General features: G+C 38.8%; 1 protein-coding gene across 1 annotated transcript in view; it reads left to right on the top strand.

Annotated features, from left to right (window-relative positions):
- The window catches only part of IL1RAPL1 (interleukin 1 receptor accessory protein like 1), a 1,180,373-nt gene that overhangs the window by 714,364 nt on the left and 450,039 nt on the right, over positions 1 to 15,970 (top strand). The window contains exon 4 of the mRNA XM_075059862.1: positions 13,909 to 14,095. Coding sequence (XP_074915963.1) covers positions 13,909 to 14,095 — 187 coding nt within the window. The remainder of the gene's footprint in view (positions 1 to 13,908; positions 14,096 to 15,970) is intronic.

Raw genomic sequence — 15,970 nt, 5'->3', positions numbered from 1 at the left:
CTTCTGTATTAAGCTTCATAGTTAGTTCCATAAGGGTTTCAAATGCTGGCAGTGTTAGCTATTTATTTTAATTACAGGCAGATGACAGTTACTAGCATTGTTTTGTAAATATTAATAACACTACCATTGTATTTAGCTGAGTTTAAATGAATAGTGCTCTTAATGCTTTAGATGTAATTGTTAGCCTTTCACAGCATCCAATAAATAATCCTAGTTAGTGACAAGCATTGGAACAAAACTTGGTATTCATGAATTATTATCAGCTGAAAACATTTTAGATTATCATCTTCATTATCCATATGTGTCTGTAATGAAATAAGGTTAATACATATTAATTGTTCTTTCTTCTATTTATAAACATAAAAAGTTAATAGCTTGGTTGACCCTCTGCTATATTAGTAATGGTGAAATATTGAAAAAGAGATTTCTACCAATTTTGTGGCCACAAACCCTCACTTCCCCCCTCCCCCTGCAATTACATGTATTAGAGGCGTCAATTAACAGGAGGAAAATTTGCTTATAATGGTCCTTCATTTGTTAAACACTATGTGTTATAACAATGTTATACACAAAATTGAATAAAATGGCAGGAAATATACTGCTTGTATCTCTTATACCAAAAGACTTCCAGAGGGAAGAGTATTTTTGCATTGTGTAGACTTAACATTTCTGGATGGATTTTGTATGGTGCCACTTTACAGTTTGTGTAATAACAATTGACCTTAATAGTAAAAATAGAGATGGTCAAGAATTGAAATAGCCTATCAGATCCACCCAGATGTGGGTAATGCCTACAAGTTCCCCACTCAGATGTCTGTGACTTCTGGAAAACATCCACTTTCCCCGTGAGAACATTGAGGGAGGGAAAATTTCCTTTCGCATCATTTTTGAAAACTTTGTCTCCAAAAGTTGTATTTCTGGGAGTGGAATAGCAGCAGTGAGCTACTGTTCACCCATGTTGTGACATCATTTCCAGAAGTATGATTGTGGAAGTTGATAAGATTCATGTAAGCAGGCTAGATATTCCTGAGTCGTCAAATCATCTGGATTTAGGCCAAATACAGAATCTTTATGTAATCTCTTAATCTCTTCAATGTTTGGTAATACCTGAGATGATTTGATCCTTTTATTTGACCTTCTACAATGCTAAAAATGTTGCCTCCAACCCCTTCTCAAGTTAGCAAGTAATATACATGCCCCATATTCAACCAGAGTAAGTTTCCTAGGGTATAAATGCAAAATTTTAAATTTAAGCAAGAATGTTTTAGGCACAGTGTCCAACTGATCAGACAGATATTCAGTGGGCCAGAATACAGCACATAACCAAATAAAAGCAAAACAAAATTGAAACATTTTACAAAACTATCCTCTATGTATTTCTCTCTGTCTCTTTTGATCAGGTGATGTTGCTCTCCATTTATTGTTGTCCTGTGGGGTTACCTATTTAGCGCATAAGTTAAAACAGGTTAGTTAAACCAACCTGGTAAACCATGTTTACTGTTGTATTTCCACTATTTCATGGAACATTTGCATAGATCTCCACTAATATCTATTTACACAAATGCACTAGTTGGCAATGTTTCTTTATAGCCTACCACTCAGTCCACTTTTTTTTTCACAGTACCATGAATTGACAACTTGTTTGATTAAATGCCACAATCCTGTGACATAATTTATGTCCATGGAGGGTAATACTTTCCTGTTCCTTCTGCTTCTACTTGGTACATAGGCAACTCTGCTGTGGTGGAAATAAATACACTAGATTTGTTTATAAAAAGACTCCAAGTGCTTTGTTTTATTTATTATTACTGTTGGTTTTCAGTCTCAATTTCTTGCTACAGAAGGTATGTGTCATTGTTACAGCTTCTCTATCATACTAACGGGTAGTGTCTTTTTATAGTGCCTTAAAGATGTTAGTATTGTGGCTTCATATATTCAAAACTGTAAGAGAAGCACAAGGAAATTAAAATGTCAAAAAGACAGAGGTAAGCTGGTATTAAATTAATGAAGAAACACAAGCTGACTCCTGAGCTTGACTATCTTTCATTTAAAGTTCTCACTCCTCTAAATATCTTGATGATTTTATATTTAAGAGGTATTGCATGGAATACTACAATACAGTCTGTGTCTATTCATGAAGGCTTTGGGTCCTAGCATGCAGTACTCTAACTAGATTCCACTTTATGCCAATTAGATACATCTCCAGGCTCCCTGTGTGTTTCCAATCCAACCTCTAATTGGAAAAAACAGAGATTAAAAGTAGAGCTGGTTGAAATTTGAGGGTTTCACATCACAAGATATTTTGGAATTTTGCAATTTAATTTTTGTTCTGAATTGGAATGAAAGCAAATCTAAATCAAATTTCCCGTGAACTAAAGATTCCCCACCACCACACACACACACAAATCCATTTTTGTTTAGGAAACTCTGAAACACGGTATTCCCAAAAGAAAAGATGTGAAAGTGACACTCTTGTCAGTTTAACCACAGCAGGGTGGTGACCCAGCCCTGAGAGTCCTGGCAGACTCCCTGCTGCAAATCCTCCCAGCCCTGAGAATCCTATCTCCAGCTGAGACTCCCAGTGCTGCTCCCATAGAATGGAAAGCCTGCCAGCCCACAGAGCACTAGTTCTAGGTGGGAGTCTTCCTGACGTGGGGCCTGGCATCCCCAGAGTCTTGGCTCCATCCATGAGAGTCCCAACTCAAGCCAGGACTCTGGATGGACTGATAAGCTCCCTGCTGGATCTGTGGATCTTGGAATGCTGACAGGTTTCAAAAGGAAAACTGCCTATGTTTCAATGAAAGTTTTGATGTGTATCTAATAGATTTGACAAAATATTTTGCTTCAGAAAAATTTCAGCCAACTCTAATTAAAAGTAGTATTCCTGTACTACAATCCTTTGATTGAGCCGAGAGACCAGCCTAACTTGGGCACCCTGCTAATATTTTTGTCTAAAGATATCCAAGGCTTCCTAGACAAGCTAATAATGGCTTTGTCTGACATAGTGATGGTCCAGACAAAACTCATAATCTTGGGAAATTTCACTAGCAATGCAGACAGCTTCTTTGATATGACAATCCCAAGCTTCCTATCCAAACTCTCCATGTTACGTTTACCACTGGCAGGGACCCACACATATTGCCTGGACTATCCCCTCGGGATAGGTATGGACATAAAAGGAACAAGAACTCCCACCCATGAATCCTGGTTCGACCAGTTTCTTCTCAAGACAGACAGAAGAACTTCCTATACTATATGTCAAAAATAAACCATCATCATAATCTGCTCTAAAAAGCTGTAAGGCCCTACCAAATTCCAGTGCTTGCTTATAGGAAAAAAAAACGACCCAACCAAGAAGCCAAGGAATAGAAGCATTAGCAAAGTACTACGACTATAAGAACATAAGAATGACCATAGTGGGTCAAACCAATGGTCCATTTAGTCCAACATCTTGGCTAATAATCACTGATGGATGTATCCTCCATGAATGTTTTTAGTTCTTTTTTTAACACAATTATAGTTTTGTCCTTCACAGCATCCCCTGCTATGAGTTCCACAGGCTTCTTGTACATTGTGTGAAGAAGTACTTCCTTTTGTTTGTTTTCAACCTGCTGGCTGTTAATTTCAGTGGGTGACTCCTGGTTCTTATATTATGTGAAGGGGTAAATAATACTTCCCTATTCACTTTCTCCATACTGTTCATGATTAATAGATCTCCATAATCTCCCACTTAGTCATCTCTTTTCCTAGCTGTACAGTCCCAGTCCTTTTAATCTTTCCTTGTAGGGAAGCTGTTCCATACCCTTAATCATTTTGTTGACCTCTCTGTACCTTTTTAATTTCTAATATATCTTTTTTGAGAAGGGGTGACCAGAACTGCACAGAATATTCATGGTGTGGGTGTACCATGGATTTATATAGTAGCGTTATGATATTTATGGTATTGTTAGCTATCCCTTTCCTAATAATTCCAAACATAGTTAGCTTTTTTGTTTGCCACTGCACATTGAGCAGATGTTTTCAGAGAACTATCCACAATAACTATAAGCTCTCTTTCTTGAGTGGTAACAGCTAATTTAGACCCCATCATTTGGCATATATTGTTGGGATTAGGTTTTCCAATATGCATTCCTTTGCATTTATGAATAATGAATTTCATATGCTATTTTGATGCCCAGTCACCCAGTTTTGTCAGATTTCTTAGTTAAATCCAAAGTAGACAGTGAAGAATTACAATCTTGAGTAATTTTGTATCATTACCAAAATTTGACACCTCACTGTTTGCGCCTTTTCCAAGATCCATTTATGAATATGTTGAACAGTACTGGTCCCAGTACAGATCCCTGGAGACATCACTATTTACCTTTCTCCATTCTGAAAACTGACCATTTATTCCTACCCATTGTTTCCTATCTTTTAAGCGGTGAGAGGATGCATGAGAGGATCTTCCCTCTTATCCCATGAGAGCTTATTTTAAGACCCTTTAGTGAGAAACCTTGTCAAAGGCTTTCTGAAGCTCCAAATACATTATATCTACTAGATCCTCCTTGACCAGATACTTGTTGGTCCCGTCAAAGAATTCTAATACATTAGTGCTGCATGATTGCCCTTAACAAAAGCCGTGCTGATTCTTCCCCAACAAATCGTGTTCATTTAGGTACCTAATAATTCAGTTATTTACTATAGTTTCAATCAATTTATCTAGTACTGAAGTTAGGCAATTGCCAAGATTGCCTCTGAAGCCTTTTTTAAAAAATTGGTATCACATTAGCTATTCTCCAGTTATCTGGCACAGAAGCTGATTTAAGTGATAGCATACATACCACAGTTAGTAGTTCTGCAACTACTCCTTGACTGTTGCTAATAGACACTCTTGGCCTGCTTCTCCAGTTTTATGCTGAGGCAACTCCATTAATTTTGGTGGAGCAAACTGGCAGAGAACCATGTCTTTTAGTGTTAAAATATGCCTTTGTACCTCATTGCCCATATAAATCACTATATTTTTCACAAAAAAAACAAGTGAAGGAAGAAAACATGGTCTAAGGAAGGCAGCTCAAAATCAATCAATTTATCTTTGCTTTGATGGAATAAAAGGGACTTTTTGTTTCTATTTTAAATCCTAGGGGAGTACTCTAATACTAAAATAAGGACAAAGTCAGTAGATGATAGATTTTACTCTAGCCTATACTAACATCATAGTATGAACAATACAGTCACTGAGTTGAAACCAGTAACTCTGGAAGATTCCTTAAACTGCTTTAGAGGACACTGAGAATTTTATAATTTATTAACATTTGTTGAAAATTCTTAGAGAATAGTGCTTTACCATATTACCCCATTTTTTATGTTTTACTACTTTTTGCAGCAAGCACCTTAAAAACAAAAATCAGAGCAAAGAGCAGCATATTAGAGGTTGGATGATTTGTAATAAATTGTTCATTTTTTGAATGTCAGCATTTCAAAAATGCTTTCATTGGACTGGGTGAGTATAAGTGACTGGGTGAGTATAAGTCTTTGCTTTCTGGAAATAGTTGCTTAAATGTTTAGGTTATGATAAACATTCCAGCCAATAAACTTATTAGTTAGACTATTCACAGAAAGTAAACGCTAGGGGACAGCCCCTCAGATAGTGTAAATTGTTGTAACTTCATTGAAATCAGGGAAACTATAACTATTTACATTAGCTGAGAGTGTACCACAAAAAGGCTTCAAATGCAGTCAGTGAGCTTATTTTAAAACCTCACACAAATATTAGTGAACTTTGTGTGTATGCCCCGCCCTAGATATAATGTCACAATGGGGGGAAAAAACTTATACAGATGACAGTGTAAAAAGCATAGTGTCTGTGATTATTTTGGAATGCTATATTGCAAACGTCTTAAGAAAAAAATATCCTGGTTTGAATCCTTCAGATACTGTTGTCATAGTATAATTCCCAAATCTGAACCTTAGCATCCAAAATATGGGTACCAGCATGAATCCTCTAAGCTTTATTACCAGCTTAGATCCTGTAGTGCTGCCACCAATCAGGACTCTGAGTGCCCGATAAACTCTGGTCTCCCAAAAACCTTCCCTGGGGACCCCCCAAGATCCAGACCCCCTGGATCTTAACACAAGGAAAGTAAACTCTTTTCCTCGCTAGTGCCTGTCCAGGCTTTCCCACCCTGGGTTACCCTGGAAGATACTGTGATCCAAACTCCTTGAATCTAAACCAGAGGCTTTCCACCTCACCCAGAGGCAATATAGTTTCAAGCTCTGTGAATCTAGACAAAGAGATTCCCTCCTCCCACCAATTCCCTGGTGAGTACCGACTCAATTCCCTTGAGCCTCAACTGGGGAATAAATCAAACAGGTCTTAAAAAGCAAAACTTTTAATAAAAAGAAAACTTTTACTTTTTTTCTATCTCTGTAATCTAGATGGTAAATATTACAGGGTTTTTTAGCTTATAGACAATAGAAAGAAAGCTTTCTCCAGCAGAAATACAATTTAAGATACTTCCAGCAAATACACATCTGCAAATTAGAAAACAATTTAAAAGACTATAGCCACCTTTTTACTTACTCACTATTCTGAATAGATAAGAGACTGTAGCAGGGAGATTGCAGAAACCTGGTTGCACCTCTAGTTCTGTCCAGGACCCAGAGAGAACAAAGCCAAACCCAAAAACCACAAACAAAGGCTTCCCTCCCTTGAGATTTGAAAGTATTTTGTTTCCTGATTGGTCCTCTGGTCAGGTGTTGTTTGTTAACCCTTTCCAGGTGAAAGAGACATTAACCCTTAGCTATCTGTTTATGACAACTGTAAACTATAAATATTGACAAGGTAGTTTAAATGTGTAGGCCTAGCAGTCTTGAGAAGTTTCCCTTTATTCTGTGATATTTCAAATTCTTTCTATCCTGTTATGATTTTCTGTTAAATTAAATATTATTATTTCTTATTTCTTGCAATGTCCACAATATGCCAAACACTTTCTACGAAAAAAGGACACAATCTGTGTCCTGAATGTGCTTATCTGTTCCAAACTGCATGCTGGAAATTATATCAATCACATTGTCAGAAAACAAGGCACATTTGACAGTTCACTTTAAGTTACTGAATTTAATTACCTAGATCAATGTCACCCCCAGGGTTTTGTCCACACACCAGTTGGGAATATGACAGAGGCTGCCCATTCAGTCATTGCAATATTTATTTATCGTCTTTCTTTTTTTAATGGGCAGAGTTAAGAGGCTTTGTGAGACAATCATAGGACTGGAAGGGACCACGAGAGGTCATCTAGTCCAGTCCCCTGCGCTCATGGAAGGACTAGGTATTATCCAGACCAAGGTATATGTCTAGCCTGCTCTTAAGAATCTCCAATAATGGAAATTCCACAGCCTCCCTAGGCAATTTATTCCAGTGCTTAACCACCCGAAGAGGAATTTTTTCCTAATGTCCCACCTAAACCTCCCTTGCTGCAATTTAAGCCCATTGCTTCTTGGCCTATCCTCAAAGGTTTAAAAAAAAAAAAATTTTCTCCCTCCTCCTTGTAACAACCTTCTATGTACTTGAAAACTGCTATCATGTCCCCTCTCAGTCTTCTCTTTTCCAGACTAAACAAACCCAATTTTTTCAATCTTCCCTCATAAGTCATGTTTTCTAGAACTTTGGTCATTTTTGTTGCTCTTCTCTGGACTTTCTTCAATTTGTCCATTTCTTTCCTGAAATATGGCACCCAGAATTGGACACAACGCTCCAATTAAGGCCTAATCAACATAGAGTAAAGTGGAAGAATTACTTCTCATGTCTTGCTTACAACACTCCTGCTAATACGTCCCAGAATGATTGCTTTTTTGCAACTATGTTACACTGTAGACTTATATTTAGCTTGTTGTCCAATATAACCATCAGATTCCTTTCTGCAGTCCTCTTTCCTAGGCAGTCATTTCCCAATTTGTATGTGTGCAACTGAGTGTTCTTTCCTAAATGGAGTACTTTGCGTTTGTCCTTACTGAATTTCATCCTATTTACTTCAGACCATTTCTCCAGTTTGTCCACATCATTTTGAATTTGAATCTATCCTCTAAAGCACTTGCAACCCCTCACAATTTGGTATCGTCTGCAAACGTTATGAATGCACTCTCTATGCCATTATCTAGATCATTGATGAAGATATTGAACAGAACCAGACCCAGAACTGATTCCTGCAGACCCCACTTGTTATGTCCTTCCATCATGACTGTGAACCACTGATAACTTTCTGGGAATGGTTTTCCAACCCGTTTTGCACCCACCTGATAGTAACTCCATCTAGATTTCATTTTCCAGTGTTATATCACCACAAAACAATCACATGATATGATAACCGAGCAGTCTACTAAAAAGTCTTATGACATGTTCCTCACTTCCAAACACTAGAATCATGCTGGTGAAAGCTAAAATCTAAACCTGTACATCTGCTTCAGATATAAGAGAAATATTGTGACCTGGAAAGCATTACGCTTCTATCAATGTTGTGCATCCAGATATTATATGAAATATATCGTATAGATGTCATGGGCAAATAGTGGAGAAAGTTATTCACAAACATATTGCAAATTCTGTTTAACACTATTCATTATCTCATGTATTTGCTTTCTGTGAACATACACACAAGTGAAATTGTTAGTTGGTTGTGGAAAGAGAAAATTACAACTACCTGTGTGAATTTGTATATATCTGCCTAGTCACACTGGTATGAAGGTACAACCATCAGGAATGCACTTTGAGAGCTTGGGAGCTGGAAGGGAAGGAGAGAGGTTTTAGCAGAGGAGCAGCATAGCAAAAAATAAAACACCACCACATCCAAAATCCCAAACAAAGCAGAAATGATGAGAACATGGTGGTGGCACCTGTGCCATTCTCAGGAGATATAGTTTGAACTATGACTGTACCCATGATTCATAAAAACACAGCTTTTCTCTACTCTACTTATTCCCACGCAGACACCTCCTATCTTAAACAACTTTTCCTGGTGTTCCCTCCTGCATTCCAGTATCCCATGTTCCTCCCTTCATCCACACATGCACACTCCCAGGTCTCCATCCAGAGCTCATATACAGCCCTCATGTCCTCCTCCTCTCCTCTTCCAACCCACCTCCATGTCCTTTTCCTTCTGTGTCATACTCACTTCAGGGTCAAAATTTAGAGGTAATGTAGCACATGCAATGTGCTATATATATTCTGACCAAGAAATATTTAGATGAACAAGGCAGCAATTGACAGTCAAGATGGTATGGGCTCTAAATGATAGAGAATGAGTGGATGGTGTATGGAAATCCTTTCATGGTCATGGCCTGTATGAACAAGCCTTTGGTATTTATTGTTCTCTTTGCACACTGCCGGGTGTATATCTAAGGAAATTAAGCACCACTGATGAAAATGGATAAAGGAGTAAGGCAGCAAAGGCACAGAAAAGAGTGCCACGGAAATGCAGTTAAAGCTGGAGTGGAATATGGGGTCGGAAGATTAACACAGTCATTGACAGTGTTCCCAAAATGTGTGGCTAGAAGTCTAGTGCTATTGTAGTGAGTTGGACAAGGGTGTGTGTCTGCTCCCTTTGCAGCTAGGACTGAACATGGTGATTCTACTGAATAGTTATAGATGGCAGAAAATACAGCCTGAAAAAATGAATTAATATACTTGCTAGATATTTTTCTTTAACATTTATTTAACAGTAGCAGGCAGATGACCTGATCAGCATATTTGCCTTGCTGGGCTGTGAGCTGTACAAATATAGAACTAGATATAGTTTCTGCCCCAAAAAAGGCTTTATAAAATATTGTTATATACAGAATGACAGTTAACATAGTTCCCTAAGCCCCTTACCAGAGACTTGCCATGGAGATGGATGAGAAAGATAAAGATATGCAGCCTTTGCAAATAAGACCGTGCAGTTATATCTGTAACCCACTCCAGCGCAGTGTCCCGTTTTCGTCCCTGTCTGGTGGCTGGTCCACAAATGTGATTGTGGCGCTCTGTATCTCGGGGGGAACACCCTGCACCCACATGTTGATCTTTATAAATGATTGTGTGGTATCCAGTGCAAAGTTTGTCATGTCTTCAGAAGGCTCATGATGCACTGAGCATTGTTGTTATAGTAATTGTTGGTATGGTAATGTTATACTAATCTTATAGGTTGTATTTTCATGTATATAGTTATGAGGCTGAAAAATGTGTCCTCATGGCTTAAAACAAGTCCAGGCAAAACTCTCCAGAGAACACCAGAGGGGAACAGTGATATGTCAGTCTGTGACTGGTTTGCATTACAGAATTTAGGGCTTTAGCTGAAACAGTAGAAACTCATTCTTTTATTGTTGAATACAGTAGTTGCACAAAATGCAGTTACCTTGTGAAGAATGAAAAAACAAAAATAAATACAATAACTGTTCTATTCGAAAAAATACAGTCTGGTCTCCACTGGAATATAAACTTTCTCTAAAGTTACCAGTGATACAGGATTCTGTTTGCTCTAGTGCCTCCAGTGAAAATCTCCTAGTTCTAAGATTCTTGACCCTCTGAGGCACGTGTAGGCTAACTTGAAGGTTCTGCTACATGATACACATTTTCTTAGCTCATGGGCTCCACCTACTTCTAGTCCAGCTGCCATCAGCCAACAAACCACCTCCCTTCTGGAGTTGCTGCCTTGCAGATCTAACTGTCTCAAGCCATTAGGAACTGACTGATTTTTCATCTTTTTCTGGTTCTCTGAGTACTGTAACCTGGTTTTCTTTGGCTCACATCATTTTATTTTCTTCTGTTTTCTCTACAGCCAGACCGGCTTGGATGCAACCTGGGCTCTTGGCAGACTGCCATAAGAGCCCCCTTGTCAGTGCTGTTACTATTCAGGCTCACGGTGCAAAAGACATATAGGGAAATGCATCCGAAGAAGTGAGCTGTAGTTCATGAAAGCTTATGCTGAAATAAATTTGTTAGTCTCTAAGGTGCCACAAGTACTCCTGTTCTTCATGTCATGTGAAGGAAGCTAAAGCTTTATGCTCCTTTTATGCTGCTTTGAACTCCCCGTAGAAAGTGCTTTTGAGCAGGGCTGGCTCCAGGCCCCAGTGCGCCAAGCACGTGCTTGGGGCGGCATGCCGCGGGGGGTGCTCTGCTGGTTGCCAGGAGGGCGGCAGGTGGCTCCGGTGGACCTTCTGCAGGCGTGCCTGCAGAGGTCCGCTTGTCCCGCAGCTCTGGTGGAGCGTCCGCAGGCACTTCTGCAGGCGGTCCACCGGAGCTGTGGGACTGGCGAGCAGCAGTGCGCTCCCCGTGGCATGCCACCGTGCTTGGGGCGGCGAAAAGGCTAGAGCCAGCCCTGCTTTTGAGGGACCCTACATCATCGAATCCAGTTGTCTAAGTGTCCCAGCCTGGACAAGTCATCACCTTGGACTCTGAGCTTGGCACTTCATAACTGCATCAGCACTTTGGAACCCTATCTGCTGTCTGAGCCGATGGACTCAGTTTCATCTGAAGTGCTTATGCACTAAACTTTGAGTCTCTGAGGTGCCACATCTCTCCTCAAACCAGATACACACAGACTAGTATACATCCTAAACAGGATCATAAAATGTAGAGGTCTTCTTCATTGCATTTTCTGCCCAGAATATCATGAAAACAGTTTAAAAGTCCAGACTTTAGCTGACATGACAATCCCCATGGTGCTTTCTGGTGGGAGCCATGGAAATGACTAGCTGGGAGGATGAAACCTCAGACTTGCCTCAAAAGGAACCTTAGAGAAAATAATGAAAAAAAATGTGATCTGTAGCAAACCAGATTATTGTGAATATAGACCAGAAAGAGTACCCAAACCTAACTGGCTAGGGTAGTTGCACTGGTTAAAGCTTAGAGATACCATTTTCTGTACTGAGCAGAGTCAGAAGGGAACCAGCTGGAGTCTTCCGATGTTGGTATATGCTCAGCAGGACAGGGCTCTTGCTCAGGCCTATCTTGGAAGGAAAAAAATAACTCTTAGACAGGGTGATGCGTGCCAGAGAGATGTGAACCAAGAGTGAGAGTCCTGCCTAGCTGGTATCTTTAAAGAAGCAGAATTACAGGTTAAGTGATTTTCCCTTCTGTCTCTGTTAGGAAGGAATTTTCAAATCGTGGGGTGATATATGCAACATAATACTCCCTTGTAATGACATGAAGAAAGAAGAAAATTTAAAATGTACTAATTAAATTCCCCATGCCTGTTTATCTCCTTCAACCTGTCTCACAGTAGCATACTCCCACAGTGACAGTGAGAAAAGCCATTCCCCGGTGAATTGCTTTGGCCCCCTTCTTCTGACAAAGGTTAGGTCATCCAATCATAGAAAAGAAAAAAATGCCAATATCGCCAGCCTTAGGTCACAGCTTAGGACAATTTGTGATTTAGGAATGATCTATATTCAATAATTAAATTGTTTGCTATGGATACAGTACTTTTACCAACTCCAGTCACAAGTATACACAGGAAGTATCAGATAACTGCAAGGATGGGAGTGCAAGTTGACTCTATTCTGGGGAAGATATTTTATATTTGTTGCCTTTCCTGCCCAGAAAAGACATGCATGATTTAAGATCATTGACTGAAGTACTGCGCTTCCAGAACTGATATTCTTTACTAATAATTAATAAATAGTGCCTTTGAGGTTTATGTTTTCTTCTAGAAATGAGGCTGTGGTGTTCTTTGTATGCTATTTTCCTTACTTTTAGCCTTTTAATCATTTCCTGATAAACAGAGAGAGTAAACAGATATTAAGCCATCTAAAGGCAATCTGCAAATGCAGCTATCTTTGAGAGTCTGCAATGCTAGATACATACTAGACTCTTGTAAATCAGCAGTCATCTCACAGAGTCTGAGAGTGAAAATAAGTAAAGGAAAAATGTCTTAGTGCTCTCTGCAGGAGACTCTTTCAGCAGATTAGGGGTCAAATGCATTTAAATAACAGTGAGGGAAGATGCTCGCACTGTCGCAATATACTCCTTGGGAGTACTCAACCTTAGACATTCTCATCCTGCCCATCTGGAAACCCAAAATGAAAAAAATAAATCTTTTCAAGTCATTTTGTCTTTGAGACTAATTAAAGTACATAGTGAAATGAGGAAAGCAGAACAATGTTCCCCAGTCTCTGGGTGTCTGGCATGTCAACATATGGCCACCAAAGGAAAGTAATAAGTTACAGGGCAGAGCCCAAGCTAATGAAAGCTGAGGATAATGCAGGGGTAATATTTTGTCCTGGAAACATGGGGATGAGAGGCTAAGGTAAACAAACTGGTAGTCCTCTAGTTTAAAATACACTGAAATTAAACTGTTTTCTACGGGATGAAAGACCACAAGGCTGATTTTTAGTCAAATGATGTTTAAAACTATATTTTTAATTACTGCTTCACTTGAAAACCTGCTAACATTTGATGAATATGGGGGGCTGACACTCCAGTTCATGGTGTGATGCCAAAAGTTTCAATCTGACACTAGGCTGTTGTGCAGTAAACTGATTTGTTCACCCCAGAGAGCTGTTGTAATAGTGTTTGGCAGAAGGATGATTATGGTGCTTTGCTGGTTAATGCATGAAGCTTTTCTTGGCCTTTACTTAGGAGGAAGTTACCCACCAATAAACAGTATGGACTATAATGATGGAGGGAAGGGAATTCAGAGGAAAGGAAAGGAAAGGGTTCGTTCATGAATTCAGCCCAGTTATTGTCATTACATTAAAATCTAGTGGTTGAGGTGGGCATTGGAAAGAGAAGATCCTATCCTGAATAACTAAGGACTACACACACAATACATAAAGCAAGAATAGTTTGATTTCTCTCTCTTGCCTACAATGAATATAACTGTATCAAAAACAATTATGTCACTGGAATTTATTTTTCACAGTGGAGCCATTATTTTTATTTGTGTTATATTACAGAAACTCTACTTACTGTATGAAAGTATCCATCTCGCTGACAGTGGGTGAAAATGACACTGGACTCTGCTACAATTCAAAGATGAAGTACTTTGAAAAAGCTGAACTTAGCAAAAGCAAGGAAATTTCATGCCCTGACATAGAGGATTTTTTAATTCCCTATAGAGAGCCTGAAATCCTGTGGTATAAGGTAAGGAATACAGAAAACGTCTGTTGCCTTCAACAAAATATTATGTCAAGTTCTGCTGCATTTTCAATAATCTCAGCATTTTATCTGGACATGATATACAGCTTGGATGGATTTAAGATGCATTAATAATATGACAAGGAGGGATAGGATGAAAAAGGAACTAGATGGTAAAGTGTTTTAATGTATTAGCTTTTTAGCTGTGGAGACAAGGATTCAAATGCTTTTTTAGGTAACATTGAAAATTCCTTATTTGGTATCTTCCTATTCCCATCTAGCTGTATCACAAATAATTGGTGGTCCTCTTTCAACTGAAAATGTTACCAGAGTGGTCTGGTATGATACACATTGGTAAGGCTGGGTGTGGAAGCAGGCACAGCAATTGTCTGCACTATGCCAGATTCAAGCTTGTGCTAGTAGAACCCTCAATTTCCAAACATGAAATTCACTCAGAAAGATATGAGAAAAAACATTTATTTGAAGAAGAAGCTGTGCACATTTTTTACCTGCGTGCACAATTTAAATTGTATATCATACAATTCAACAAGAATCCCATGTTTTCAATAACATTTAAATTTCAAATCTCTCCAAGAATAAAAACTCATGTTTAAGGCATGTGATCTGCCCATTATTTGCACAATTATGGGAAGAAAAGGGAAACAACAATGTCCCAGACAGAAAATTAGGTTTCACTTAAAGTTTCCATATTTCTCTATGGTTTATTGATAACTTTATTTCAACATTGTGCATTAATTTGCTTTTCTGGAGAGTATTTAGGCCCAGGTTCTGCGAGGTACTTGTTAAATACAGCTCCCATTGACTGCAGTTGGAACTGAGGGTGCTCAACACGTTGTGGAAGGCAGTTTGCACCTTGTAGGATCTATTCTTTAATGTACCCTAGTTACTGGATAAACCAAAATTGTTCTTATCTCATAGGTAAATCTGAAATAAGTTTGTGTACAGGAATATTTTTCCAGTTGAAACTTATTTCACTATGCTTTCTAATTATAAAAACACACAGATGTACCTAGCCTCACTATGAGTACTTGAAAATAGGGTACATAACAATGTATTGTCTAGTGATTATAAAGAATTATGATCTAGAAGGATTCTGGCTGAGCCACTGCCTCTGAAAATGTAGGGTAATAATTATGTAGCCCAACTAGTAGCTTCATCTGAAATATGCTAAGATTTAAAATATGTAATAGAATATTTATCTAAGGATTTAAAATGTCAAAAATTATTTCCCCTTGCTAGGTTGCAAAGATTCATAAAAGACAATTGTGGGTTATCATGTGCATGGACATATTGCTATTCTAACAAATAGTCCGAATGACATTTACAAAACTAGCCTATATGCTATATGCACAGCAAGCTGCTATGCTGGGCAAAAGAAGCAGATTATTTTGTACTGTTATATCAAAAGTCTCAAGGACATTAGTCCATTGGCCTGTAACTTATTTCTTAGAAAGATGAAGAAGTTTGGAAAAACCTTTAAAATATCCAAAAGCATGCAGCTATATCGTGTTCTTCTTTGATTGCTTGCTCATATCCATTCCAGTTAGGTGTGCGCGCGCCACGTGCACATTCGTCGGAGAAACTTTTTTACCCTAGCAACACTCGGTGGGCCGGCAGGTCGCCCCCTGGAGTGGTGCCACTATGGTGCCTGATATATACCCCTGCCGACCCAAGCACTCCTCAGTTCCTTCTTTCCGCCCGTGTCGGTCGTTGGAACAGTGGAGCGCAGCTTAGCTGACCTCCGCTTCCCTAGCTACTCGTAGTTCTTGTGTATTTAGATATATAGTTATAATCCTTTTATATATATATTTATCTATACTTATGCGTTTTTTCTTTGCTAGCATAGTTAGTTTAACCATA

This window comes from Chelonoidis abingdonii, chromosome 1 (genome assembly GCF_003597395.2).
Source record: "Chelonoidis abingdonii isolate Lonesome George chromosome 1, CheloAbing_2.0, whole genome shotgun sequence".
In the NCBI taxonomy this organism is placed as follows: domain Eukaryota; kingdom Metazoa; phylum Chordata; order Testudines; family Testudinidae; genus Chelonoidis; species Chelonoidis abingdonii.
Note: the sequence above shows the minus strand (reverse complement) of the source record. Positions and strands in the feature narration are given on the sequence as shown.